We start from the raw sequence: 14,593 nt of genomic DNA, 5'->3' as shown, positions 1-14,593 counted from the left end.
TGAAGTAACAATAAGTTAGTTTATAACCACATTAAACTAATCTTGTACAATCACATTGGATCAATCCATTTTCCACACATAAGAATAATAAATTACAATCATAATATTCAAAACCAAAAAAAAAAAAAAAAAAAAAAAAAAAAATGTAACTATACCAAGCACACTAGTACACTACCATTTTCATTATGTTAATGTTGTATAGTTAAAAGGGGAATATGCATTGCTATCTCATATCTGTGCTCCAAATTCCCTTTGACGATGAATTCGTTATTCGTACCACTCGTTTCTTCGATTGATGCTTCTTTCGTGCGCCTATTTCTTGAACGATACTTGTGTTTTCTGTCTTCAGTAAGTCTACCTTCACTATATGATGATCCGATGTTCCCTTAGATGAAAGTACCGCGTATGATCCAGGCACAAACTTGTAGTCTAACCGCGGAGATCCAAGAATGTAATCCAATCGTGTTCCATATTTGCACGTTCCTTGCACACCTATTTGCGTTGTATTCACCAACGTTTTGTGAAATGTACAACAAAATACGAATGAATGGTTAAAAATACAAAAACAAGTTTAGTCGTACTTTGGCCTTTGGCGATCATGACTACTGATTCACATTCACCGGCAAAGTCCTTAGCATCGATGTAGTGCTTGTCCTTTAAGTATCTCATCACCTCCGCTTTTGGAGTAGGTTTCCCGATGTCTTCATAGTACTAAAATACAAGCACAGAAGTTAGATTTTGTTTTCGTGTCGTTCCTAGATGTATTGCAACTTGCGAGCGAGCAAGAGTAAAGACTAGGAAGTACATACCTTTACAATGTCTGTCCATCTTTCCTGTGAATAATCACATTCATCGAGAGAATTGAGACCTCCGGCTAAAATATGAGGTTCGTTGTTAGACTCGATGATGGCGTTAATCTGTTTCATTCGCCAATTTTCGTCTAGATGATCAAGATGGGTGCAATAAAACTTCACTTCTCCTACTTGAGGAACATCAATTGTTGTCTTTAGAACATTTCTGCGCTCAAAACAAACAGAACACGAATCAACCCATATCGGTGATATTCTTACATTTTCACGAGAAAGGAAAATGTAGCAATCCGACTATAACGGAGAATGAATAGTTACCAACTAAATACCAAGAACTATTTGATTTATCATATATTCACATATCATGTGATGGATTGATAATAGAAGAGAATCATGTCTATGAGAAAGGATTAATTTTCTCTTCTCTTAATGCACTAGACTGTAAGGAATTTGTCAAAGAACCAACTCAATTAAAAGTTTAAGTTGATTGAAGTTTCAGAATATGTTATATACTCAGCTTAAGCTTTTGGTTGAGTTGGTTTCTTGACATGGTATCAGAGCCAACGTGACAAGAGGTCACAGGTTCGAATCTCAACCACTTTTTATTTAAAGTGGAATATTTAGCGCCGGGTATGAGAAAAATCTATGTTGCATCCACACTTTTAGTCCAAAGGGTTTTCGTGTGAAGGGGGGTGTTAGAGTATATAACATATTATGAAGGTTCAATCATCAACTTGAAATTTTGGTTGAATTGGTTTCTTAACAGGATTCTCCATTCATATCCCATAATAAATATAAATGTGCAACAAACAAACTAAGATAAGATGCTGTTTTCCTGCAATAATATCAGTAGGAGTGGTGATATAACAAAGATAAGAAGACATAAGCACAGAGGTCCCATTGTCAGATTTAGTTGAAGCAGGTAAACTGCAGCCAAAAAAAAGATATATACTTTGTTAACCATTTTTTTCAAACAAGATGGGCAGCTTACTTAGAAGTATATTTCTAAAGATCTTTAAATAATCCCATGACAGCTATGCTGCTACAGCAAAGATACACCCCATCTTGCATTTTGTTTCTTTTTTATTCTTCTTTTGAGTATTCTATTTCATTTAATTGGGCCTAGGGAAGCTGAAATAACAGGGAACAAGTTGGTCAAGTTTGAACAAACCTTTGATTAGTAACACTGTATTTCATTACCCAAATGTCATTAAGTGACTCATACCTAGGGCGATGTTTGGGGACTGGACGCACGCAATCTTACCCTTATTAGTGATAAAATTGACAAAGAAGTTAATTTTGATTACCCATTTGTAGCAAACATTATGTGAAACTCTAGATAAATAAATAGTACACGTGATTTAATAAGTCATTTTAGATAGTATTTTGAATTAGAGGAAGTAATTTATGTTCTAATGACATTGAGCTTGACTTTGAATCAATTTATTGCTTAAATAGGAAGGAATTTATGTATTACTTCAAGAACAATTATTTGAATCTTGAAGAACTCATATTGATTAATACTCACACTAAGCAAAACTATAAGATACACATATTGCACTAAAATATACTCCCAAACCATTATGTGTTGGATATTTACCTATTGATTATGTATTAAAGTTAGAATTATCTAATGGGTTCCAAGTTTTAAGTTAGCAAAATCAACTACTCCTATTTAAAAAATCCTTTTATCTCATGTAGGTAATGTATCTAGTGGGTAGTTGCATCAATCTCCTACTTGCCTAAGTCAACTCGGTCTATGCGCATTCCAAAGATCTAGATTCAGGCTTGTTTAGATCATAACTTGGATCATTTGATTAAAAATTCGATTAACGTTGAATTATGAAACATATAACACAGAAACACAGAAAAATAGTCGTCTATTTGGTTCAACATACGTGTGAGTCTTCGACACATATCATGGATTCGCCACACTCCATTTGTCCCTCAAATTTTGCAACACTTGACCACCAAATTCACCAAGATGGGTGAAGTATTTACAAGGAGTCCTATAAGAGGTGTTTGGCAAGAGGGATTAGGGAAAGAAATAGAAATTTAGAAAAAGAAAGTCCTAAGTAATAGGAAAAGGGCTTAAATTTAATCAAATTCCCCAAGAAAATGTCCTAAGTGGGAAAATATTTAAGGACGAAACATTAATATCAGTCTCAACTAAAAGTCTAACATTTCACATTCCCGTTTGCCAAACACCCTTGTAAGAGCACTAGCTAGATAATCATACTTAGAAGGTTTAGAAACGCTTCTATAATAAGACAACGCATAATGGCTGGTACATTATGATTGATGATCAGTTTCAAGGAATAAAACAGAAGATAAATGTAGGTACGGTGCAGCAGGAATCTTGTTCGGAAAAAGTAGTAGATTATTTTTGGTTAAGTTCAAAGGTTCCAAAAAGTATTATTAGAAGCAAGAAAGAAGATACGCTCTACGTCCCTTTTGATATCATCCATACAATAATACTATAAAAACGCGCACAAATAGCAACGGTGCATGGCGTCGCTTAGAAGTGTTCAAAACAGACCCAATGACCCGATATATAACCGAACCCAACTTCATTTTAAAATAATTTAAAAATCAATATGACATAAGACCCGATTTTAAAAAGACCAAAAACACCTGACCTGAAATTGATCTGATAATCAGAATGAACACCTCTAATTATTACTTTTTAATCTTTGTGCAATATATAATTGTAAGAGAGTAGTATATATATAAGTAGAAAAAGAGATAAAATAATGCCGCGTAACTCAACAAACCTACAATTGTTTCAGTCTTAAAATAATTACTATATGCAAATACAGTGCAGATTCTAGATGACCAACCTGGTTTGTGGACCTTGCTTAATCAATTCATAATCTTAGAAAGCTTTGTTAATACAAAAAATACAATTTCAATTAATAAATGACTCTTTAAAGATCTTGTCAACAGCCCACCAAAATTTAAACCTAAATGGTAATGATGACCCACTAATTAAAAACTAGGACATTTCATCCTGCCCTTCTTTGTTTCTTTACCTAATGTTATTGGGGTGATATTGGCCTATGCTTTCACGATTAAGACTTATTAAGAGGGAATCATCGTTGGAGCCTACTTCATCTCTCCCACAAGTTTACAACAACACACTATTACACGGTTATAACAAAAATAGTGGAACAATCAAATTAAGTGGACATAATTAAAAGTGAAAAAAAATTTATATTTAAATAAGAATTAAAGAAAGTCGTGAGGACAATATCAAAATAGAAATTTTGTAAAGTGTAAAAAGACAATAAAAAATAAATATATTGACAAATTCAGAAATGGTGTATTTCATTATATTAGATATAAATAATTTATAATAGCATGTTGTTAAGTGATGCTCATCTACCTTCTCTATTGTTAACAAATTTCTATGTGTAATTTTTTTTTAAAGTTATAATTTTCATCTTCTATAATTTTCACCTAAATGGTAATGGAGACCCACTAATTAAGACTAGGACATGTCACATTGCCTTTTTGTTTCTTTACCTAATGTTAGTGGGATGATATTGGCCTATATATGCTTTCATTATTAGGACATAAGACTTAGGAGGGAATGAGTGTTGAAGCCTATGCTTTCTAGGACTTTATAGCATTGTATTTGCCATAATCAAAATGAGACTTTTATTTATATATATATATATATATATATATATATATATATATATATATATATATATAAAAGGACAGAGAAAATAATAATTAACAGATATAAACATAAAATTCTACCTAGATAGGTCTAAAAGCCTCAAATCTATCCTTGTAAAAACTAAAAATTTCTTTTATAATTAAGCTTTTATATCATATAGAAATTGTGAGGTCACACTTTAGAGTTTTGGCTTCATTTCCTTAGAAGTTAGAAGCACGTTGCATTTGATGATGATCTCCTCCATGAAAAAAGCATAAGTGATTAGGTAGCTTTTCCTAAAAGTAGATGCTACTAATGAGCTCCTTCTCCTTAGAATTTTGTGCCACTTTTCTTAGACACCAAATAGTCTACCCATGAACCATCAATTGCAAATCATTTTGTTTTTGTCTTTTTTTTAAGAGTTAAGTCAATTTAGGGGTGTTTGATATAAGAATATAAAATGTAATAAAAAGGAAAATGATATAAAGGAGTAAGAGTAAGGGTATGGGTTGTTGTTATATGTTGTTTGGTATGAAAATCTAAGGGAAACACTTAATTGATCATAGAAAGAGAATTTGTTACTTGACATAAATGGATGGTAACAAAGTAAGGATATCCATTACCCTTAAGAAAGGAATTGGTTAACCTAATATCATACCAAACAAATATGCGGAGTAATGGTAATTGAATCCCTTACTTAGTATTAAAAAGTTCATACCAAACACCCCTTTAATCTTTACAAAGTACTTCACTAATTTTAAATTAATAAAGGTAAAATTACAAATCTTCTATAAAACCTATCTTATGTGAGAGCAAGAGATAAGCGAAGATAAGGCTAGAGTATATAAATATGTTGAAAAGCAAAATTACGGAATTGTATTGCCTTTGTCTGACCGTTTAGTGAACAATATTACTCCTTTATTTTTTAAAACTTTATGAGCAATACTATTGAAAAGAAGACATAATAGAAAAAATTATTCCAATTATATGATAGTAGTCATAAAAATAAATTAGAAATCCATAATTTATATAAATAACACTCAATGTGTTTCTTTTTGTTTGTCTACTTTAAATTTTACACTTTAGGAAAGAGAAATTTAAATTAGATTTTTAAAGTATATATTGAAAATAAAATATATTTATGTGAGATCTTATTAAATTTGTCTTGATGTAAAGTTTTTTAATATATAATTTTTATATTTTTATGTGATGAAATCCTTGTAAAAAGTAAAGTGGAGAAAAAAAAGAAAAAGAGAAAATAATAACTATATGACATATACTTCTATGTTCAATTTGTCCCACCTTTTATTATAATAGACTTCAATAAATTTACACCACTATTTTGGGATATAATCTCACGGTCTTTACTCTTTATTCTCTTTTATTTTCCGGTTAACTCTCCAATAGGAAAGAAAATTAACAAATTCAATTCAATTTAATTTCGTGACATCTCAATCAAAAGGACAAAAACAGTATAATTCTACATTTTGTAATTTTATTATATTCTTATTTTCAATATGAAAGCTATTAAATGAAAATTTGACAAAAAAAAAAAAGTATTGAATTTTGAACATTCTAAGAAACTTGATGCAGAAGTTTGAGTCAAGTTATTTTATTTTATCCTATCAAAAGATGACAAAAGATTAGGTACCTTTTTTAACTAAACGTTGTGGTTGAAGCCTTTTAGCTTGTTTATGTGTCCTTTGGATTTATGTTAAGCTCTTACAAATCCAACTCATTCCAATGTACTTCTATACTCTCAATTTAAAGTACTTTATATGCATATTCTTCTAATTATAAACAAAATACATTAAACTAAATTATACAATTAGCTACAAATTTTCCATAAAAACAGGATAAAAAAAAAAACAACACAATTATACAAGTCTATACAGACAAAGATATGACAAAAAACAAAAAACACAGAAAAAAACATAACTATTTCATTACTAGTATATAAAATGAGTCAAATACTCACTTATTATACGAGTGCTCATCAATTCTAACTTAATAGATTTTTAGTTAAATAATTCTAATCATAAGAATTATAATTCCTTTTATATATTTTTTTATTTATACCTAAGTACACTTTTACGCTAATAACTCTAATTATGTATATTAGATATATAGAAACTAAAAATAAACTTAATTTGACTAGAAATAATTCAAACAAAATTCCATACGACTATTATTTTTCCAATAAAGCGTTTCATATTTGTATAATCATCGATTTGATTCTCAAGTCCTCTCATTTCTCGATCAACCATTCTAATAAAAAAAAATTGACAATAATAAACTAATTATCTACCATTATTTGTTTTTAAATAAATCCTAGTATATATTAAAAATAAACACACCTATAATTTAAAATATAGTTTTGACCATCACACCGTATAAAATAAAAAATCCATATAATTAGTCTAATTCTTTAATTAATCATTTTAAAATTATAAACGATTTTTAACACAGCCAAATAAAAATAACTCATGAAATCATATCATTTAAAAATTTGTATTTATAATAATAACTGATTTATTTTTAGCGAATTGTTTAAATACTGGTTTTTTTTTTTTACAATTAAAAAAAAAATAAAAAAAAATAAAAAAAAAAACTGGGAATTAAAATAGTGAATAAACAAACCTGAAATCAGAATCATCAAAAATCTTCTGAACTTTAGAGTTGATAATAGGCCATTTAGAAAGAACAGCATTACCATATTCAGGCGCCCAACTCTCAGCAAACACATAATGCATCCCTAAAGCATCTGCTAAATCAGATAATGGTTTCATTCCCCTTTCTTCCTCTGCTTTTACATCTTGAAGTGCTAATATATCTGCATCCAATTCTCTCAATACATCAACCACTGATCTTCTATTACTATTATCATCATCATTCCTTTTCCCTTCATCAACAAACCCAATTCTTCTACTTCTCCCTAAAGAAATCTCATTATCCGGCAAATTTATCGATACCCTTAATTTCGATTTCGCAAATTTCTGCTGTTTCGTCAATGAATCGGAATTATTTTTAGGGTTTAGATTAGTTGGGTGTAATGGCGATTGTTTTAGAATACTTTTGGGTCGATCACTGAATGATTTTGACTTGAAATTATGATTGGAATCGGGAATAACAGCAGGCGCCATAGAAAACAGGGCAGCATTGAATGTAGCGATACGGACAGGTTGTTGTTGTTGTTGTTGTTGTTGTTGGGTGTTATTATTGGGAAAAACGGCGGCGTTTTTGGGGTTTTGAGGCTTACATTGAAGATGATGATGATGATGATCAAAAGTGATATGATGGTCAAAATGATGGGATTTAGAAATGGGTTTTCCGAATTTTTTGATGACAATTTTGGGTTTAGAATTACGGTGGGGATTCCAACGGAGACGGTTGTAGAGAAGACGAAGGTTTTTGTTGAGGAGTTTAAGCATGTTTGAGGTTGAGAATGAGAGAGGGAAGGAGGGTGGAGTGGTATTTGTTGTGGGAACATATGAAATAAGAATTAGCGTTAAATAAATGGGTTTATAGTTCAACAACTACTTAAATGAGTAAAGGGAAGTCTTTGTATGTGTTTGTTTTGCCTCTCTCTTTTTTGTTAATGTTCGAATAAGAATATTCACGGCAATTATTATTTATGTTTTTATAAGAATATTTACAGAAATTTAAAAGCCGAACCTTTTATGCAGTATATATTGTTTATTAAATAATAAAGTTAATAAAGCGAAAAACAGAGATTATAACCATTAAAAAATATTAAAATAAAATTAGTGGAACAAAATTATAGGAACCACAATTATAAATAAATGTTTAAATAAAAAAAATTAAAATTATGTTAGTGAAAAAAATATAAAGACCATAATTATTAAAAACATGTGAGAACTATAATCAATTAAAAAATATTAATATAAAGTTTGTAAAAAATACTTGGATACTACAACTATTAATAAAATATTAAATTAAAAATGAACAAGGTTAATTTTTTCTAAATTATTGATTTGAGTAAAAAGATTATTTAAAAAAACAACAAATAAAACGACTCAAAATGACAAATAAAAACATAATTTAGAAACAAAGGAAATGGGTTATTTGACCATTTTACAGGGAAATAGATTTACATAAGGACTATAAATTCAAAAAACAATTAATTGATTTTGGGTTTGGTCTAGAATAGGTCTAAGGCAAGTATGAGTCTGGTCTAGAACATGTCTAAGATACACAAGTAGAGTATAATGGGAGTACTTGTTAGCAGTTAGTTGTTACAAACTGTCTGATGTAGGTTCAAGGATAACCACCAAGCAATAACCTATTTAACCTATAAATAAGACGATAAAAACAAGAATTGTTTCTATTAGCTAGAGATTCTAAATCTAATGGGCTTATGGGCATTTCCTACTTATTGCTTCAAATATCATTTGGGATATTAGAGTCATATATAGTTAAGATAATGGCAGCTAGATGGGCTGTTGATACAGCCATATAGTAAGAATGTGATAGAAGGGGTCCAGCAGATGCATAACTTGTTGGAGCGAAAATTAGAATATTTGAAAATTTTAAGTTTTTTAAATATAAAAAGTTTTAAAAATAAACTTCGGGTCATTTTTAAGCGCCTAAAAAAAAATTTCCGAGATCTAAGATCCATATGAACTACAAGCCGTCAATCACCAACTACACTTAGTCTACATCTAACAGCTTTTGTATTGTTTATCAATCCTTTTAACTTTAGGCTTTAAAATTTCTCAGATAGTGAGTGTATATCTATAGTTATCCAAGTCTACATATCATTCATAAGGGTGATACTCCCGCTACATATTGTTAGATTATAACTTGTATACATTTGATTATGTATATTGGATAATTAAACCTAACTATTAAATCTTGTTTATATAAGTAATTTATGTTAAAATACTGCATGTGTTAAATGCTTAAATAAGTAGATGAGAAAGCTAATAAGAGTAATGATCAATGGTATATGAATTTGATTATTAACAAATTGAATATTTTATAAAATGGTGTAGAAAAAAAGAAAAAAAATAACAAGGTTAAAAGCTATTGCCGAAAAACAACTTTACTTGGTCAAGGTTGGTCAAGGCTATTTCTTAAAAACCTAGTCTCGCATTCCTATTGGTCCAAAGTCGCAAGAATCATGGGTTACAGCCTAATTGTAAAGTACTTTTTCATTTCACCATTGTAATAAAATTTTGATTTTCACCATCTATAAGAAATATCAATTCTCTCCCCCTCTTACCAATAGAAATTCTCTAATCATCCCATGGAAGTTGTTCATAGACTTTTGGTATAAGTAGTTATATGGAAAGGGAATGGAATCAGAAAAAGTGGTGAAAAGGAAACAATAAAAGTTACTTTAATAACTTGTTTGGTTTATCTATAAGTAATGGAATCAGTAAACACAATACACAATACCCATCGTTATACTGCATTAAACATTTTTCTCTCTCCTCCCATCACCATCACCGTAGCCACTGCTGCCGCCAAGGATATCACTACCACCACCGGCACCATTACCACCGCCATCACCATTGTCTCCTCTATATATTAGTCATTGCTCTTCTCTCTCCTTCATACTATAAAATATAAATCCCATCTTTTGATCTACTTCTTTCTCCTAAAATTACCTAATCTTTTTTATTTATTTATTTCTTTTCTTTTTAGTTATTTGTGGCGTGAGATCAGAAATCAGAAATAAAATTAAAGCAATTAACAAAATGAATATATTTAAAAAGAAAGGAATTCAGATGGTTTCAATCATGGCTTCACCCAATTTTTTCAACAATCACGTTTTTCACGGTGAATTTTATTCTACAATTTAGAAACCAATTTAACAAAACCAAAATTGCAGTTGATTGAATTTTATCAATTTCAATAATTAATAAGAACAAAGAAGCAGAGGACATAGAAGAGAAGAGAGACATGAAAACTAAAGGAATTTGAGAAAGAGTTGAAGAAATTTGGGCAAAGGCTTTGAGCCATAGAGATGAAGTTAATTAAGAGAGAGACTTTGAATTACAGTGGAAATGTGATTTGTTACCACTGCTTTCTGACCAGTAACAAAGTAAGGGTTTGGGTTAACCTTAAGAAAGGGAATTTATTACTCAAAAACTATAACAAAGACTTAGTAACGGATTCACTACAGTGTTACCGTTTCTTTGAGCCAAATTTCTAATACCAAACAACCCCTTAGAGTGTATTTGGATAAAAGAAAATAGAGAGAAAGAGAAGGAAGGGATTTAGAGGGAGCAAGAATCTCTTATTTAGATAGTAAAATAGAAGGGGAGGGATTTGAAGGGAAGAGAATTAAAAGGATTTAATTGATACTTTTTGTTAAAGTTTCAATCTTTTTAAAATTGAAAAGATTTGAAGGGAAAACTTTTATCTCCTTTTCTTTCTCTTTCTTCCCCTTTCCTCTTTTTCTTTTCTCTTTAAAAATATTATCCAAACATAGTATTATTATTTGTAATGAGGCAAAATGTAAAATTAATGCATTAAAATTAGAAACCCTAATTTATGATCCCCAAAGACAATCTACAATGTAAATTCTCGATGAGAAAATTACTAAAAAGTTAATTACTAATACTCTTCATTTTTTGCAAGTTGCAACATCTTAATTGTGGTTGTAACTTGTGCCACATTTGTGAATGTTAAGCAATGATCTCTTACAGAGACTATTAAGCAAACTCAAAAAACTACCAATATAATTGACCATTACAAATATTAGCCATAATCTAAATTTTAGTCATATTTCATAATCTAAATCTTTAAATTCTTCTTGTGCCAAATTCCCTAGTCACTTTATATTTTCACGATATACTAGTAGAGGTATTCATTCGGATCATCGGATCAATCTTTAATTAAGTATTTCGGGTCAAATCAAAATTGAGTCTTGTGTCATATTAATTTTTACACAAATGTAAATCCATTCTTAAGTCGGGTAAAATCAGATTCAGTTATAATGTCGTGTAAATATCAGATCATCGGATCTATTTTGAACACCTCTACATACTAGTAACATAATATGCTACTACTATTTTATAAGACTATTAAAGTCATAATCTTAAAAGATTAAGATCGGCTATTGCTATTTTGCAATTAATATATATTGATAGAATGTACTTCAAGTAGAGAGGCAGACCACATAATTACAGATATTAAATGAGTTTGCAACGAATACAAACTAAGTACATATAACGACTAAACAGATGCATTAACGCAAGAGGACACGTTATATTTTAAACTAAAATCTGATTAAATCGAAATCAGAATGCCAGAACAGAACCGTAAAACAACCACTTAAGAGTAAATTAAGAAACAAGTCCTAGAGGGATTGGTGAAAAGAAGGTTGCCTTGAATGGAAGTTTCTGGTGGATATTCTCCATTGATTCCCCCCATCTTGAGAAATTATTGTGCCAAGAAAGGACCCATGATCTTGGAACATCTTTTGATGCAGGTTATATGAGATGTTTGACAAACAATTAATAGATAATAGCTAATAACTGATTAAATTGGTTAATATGACCAACTAATTTTAAACCCACTACTATAAGCATCTTATTCAAAATAGCATATTCATAACATTAAGTTGTTTCAACCAGCTAATTTACCAAATACTAATACTGAATAATTTGAATACCAACCCTCTATTTACAGGGCCGTCTAAAACATTTCAGAGGCCTGTGAATTATAAATTATAAATTATAACCAAAAACTCAAGTTAAAACTCATTATTATCAAAAAATTATAAATTATGTTTCAATACAAGTTAATATTTTAGAAGCAAATTGTATGGGTTGTCACCTATTGAGACTAATTTTGTACTTCCTTTTGCAAAGTATATGGGCTATTGGAATAATTTTGGGGTCCCCAATAATGTGAGGCCTTGAGCCTGTCTGTTTGTACCAAAATAAGCTAAAATTGTCTAATAAGTTATTTTGCCAAACACCCGGCTTGATTGAACTTATCATGACTATGTAGCATATAGAAATAAGGATATTGTGGCAGAATATGGATCACATAACACATTGTGGTAGACTAAACTAAATGAAGATTTCCCATTGTCCTATCAGTCCCGGAAAACCATAATGAACAACCAGCCAGCTTTTCAAGTATAGCCATTTTTATAATAGCATCAAAATTCATAAGTGTTATCTTGGCCCAAGTTAGTTATATGCCATTAATGATAAAAGAAATCATATAAACAGCAATAATATACATTTAATTCGATAAAAAAATTTAATAAATATCAGTAACCGAAAAAAATCTGATCATTTCCATACACATCTAAGTACCAACATTACTTATGCCAAATATTAGCACTCATTGCCTTCCCTCCCTATCTCTCCGATTTATTACCACAAGAATGCTGCTCTAGGAAACACACCTAATGTTAGTTAGTAGCTCGTTGCATGATTTTAGAATACTATGAAACTTAGTAGACAAACAATGGCCGTCAAATCCAAGACAAGTGAAATAAAACATCAAGCAAAACCCACATCATAGCCTCCACATCTTCCCAATACTCCTAACTCCTAAGCAGGCACCTACATAGGCTTCTGATGGTTGAGGCCCCAAGATATTTTATATATTCACACCCCCTCACACGAAAGCCCGGATGCAGCAGATGATCTCCTTATACCTGGCACCAAATATTACACTTCGAAATGAAGGGTGAATGAGATCCGAAATGGTGGGCACGTAGGCTTCTGATACCATATCAAGATACCAACTCAACCAAAAGCTTATTGAGACCTCATGATATGTTATATACTTTAACACACCCCCTTCCTTTCTACTCTTTTGTAGAGAAAAGGGGAAGCCTACCATGATTGAAGATCCAGCTGGTTTTTCTTCACAAAATATTATTCTAGACTTTTAAGAAAGCACAGGCCCTTTGTGGCAACAAGCAAACATCAGATGGAAACCCTTATCCAAGCTAACTTAAGGAATCATTAAAGTCGTACTTTGTGCTTCTGGGGTAAACAACATGCATAGGTCATGCATATGACGATCACATTGTGGATGATAATAATATATAGCGGGGATGAAAGGGCTTTTAGAAGTTCAAGAAATTAACTAGAGATTTATAAATCCAGCAACAACCATGAAAATAAAACAATCAATATCCAACCGTGACATAAGAAGAGGACAATAAACTTACACACCTTTGGATAAACTTTTACTACAAGGAGCAGATAATAACTTCATCAATGTCATAATGTCTAAAAACTATAACGGGCAAGTGAAAGAAAGGAATGTATATGATTGTCAGGTGTATTAATACGAAATCTGCCTAAACCATACATTCCATTTACTAATAAACATACTGCTATAGAGAGGCTGATGTTCTGCATCAACATAGATAACCTATATGAAATATATGTTAGAGTATATAACATATTATGGGGCTAAAAGCTTAAAAGCTGATGGCTAAGGCCCCAGGATATGTTATATACTCTTAACATAAGTTGATGGTTGAGGCCCCAGGATATGTTATATACTCTTAACAGGCCCCAGGATATGTTATATACTCTTAACATAAGTTGATGGTTGAGGCCCCAAGATATGTTATATACTTTAACGATATATGATTCAAGCTTCCCTTACACAAGTGAACTAAAAGATGGATATTAAATAACCATCTCGCATTTACAGGGTACTAACTACGTAGTTTGAAAGTGATAATCAACTTAAAGTTTTCTCGATCATCATCATAGTACCCGCCCGGTATATCCCACAGGATTAGGGAGAAGGTAGACAACAAACCATACTTTAATCAAAGAAGGCCGCGGCCATACCCTAATCAAAGGAGGCCACGCCCATACCCTGATACCCTCATGGTTTTATGATGATGATTGTTATCTGCTTATAGAAATGGAAACTTCATAGAACCTCAATCTAACCCATTATACTTGATTTACAAAGAAAAAATTGATTTTCCAAGAACAGCTAAAAACACCAACAAAATCAAGTCTAATTGCATTGCAAATCCATCAACCACATTCCAAGCTCCCAAACACACCGCCACAAATGGAATCATTTCCACAGAGCCGGGGTTTACTTCTCATAGCTGAATAAGCAAACTTACATTCTAACTTAACAAACTTCAACA

General features: G+C 30.9%; 1 protein-coding gene across 1 annotated transcript; it reads right to left on the bottom strand.

The window, feature by feature from the left end:
• LOC130813288 (uncharacterized) lies at positions 1-8,082 on the bottom strand. The gene is made up of 4 exons (XM_057679094.1): positions 7,114-8,082; positions 810-1,017; positions 582-711; positions 1-492 (listed from the first exon to the last, which is right to left on the bottom strand). Exons 1-4 carry the CDS (start codon positions 7,902-7,904, stop codon positions 224-226), a joined length of 1,398 nt encoding a protein of 465 aa, XP_057535077.1. The 5' UTR covers positions 7,905-8,082; the 3' UTR covers positions 1-223.
• Between the last annotated feature and the right edge of the window lie 6,511 nt (positions 8,083-14,593).

Source organism: Amaranthus tricolor, chromosome 5 (assembly GCF_026212465.1).
Source record: "Amaranthus tricolor cultivar Red isolate AtriRed21 chromosome 5, ASM2621246v1, whole genome shotgun sequence".
Classification (NCBI taxonomy): Eukaryota; Viridiplantae; Streptophyta; class Magnoliopsida; order Caryophyllales; family Amaranthaceae; genus Amaranthus; species Amaranthus tricolor.
The sequence above is the reverse complement of the archived record's forward strand: the minus strand, read 5'-3'. Positions and strand labels throughout refer to the sequence as shown.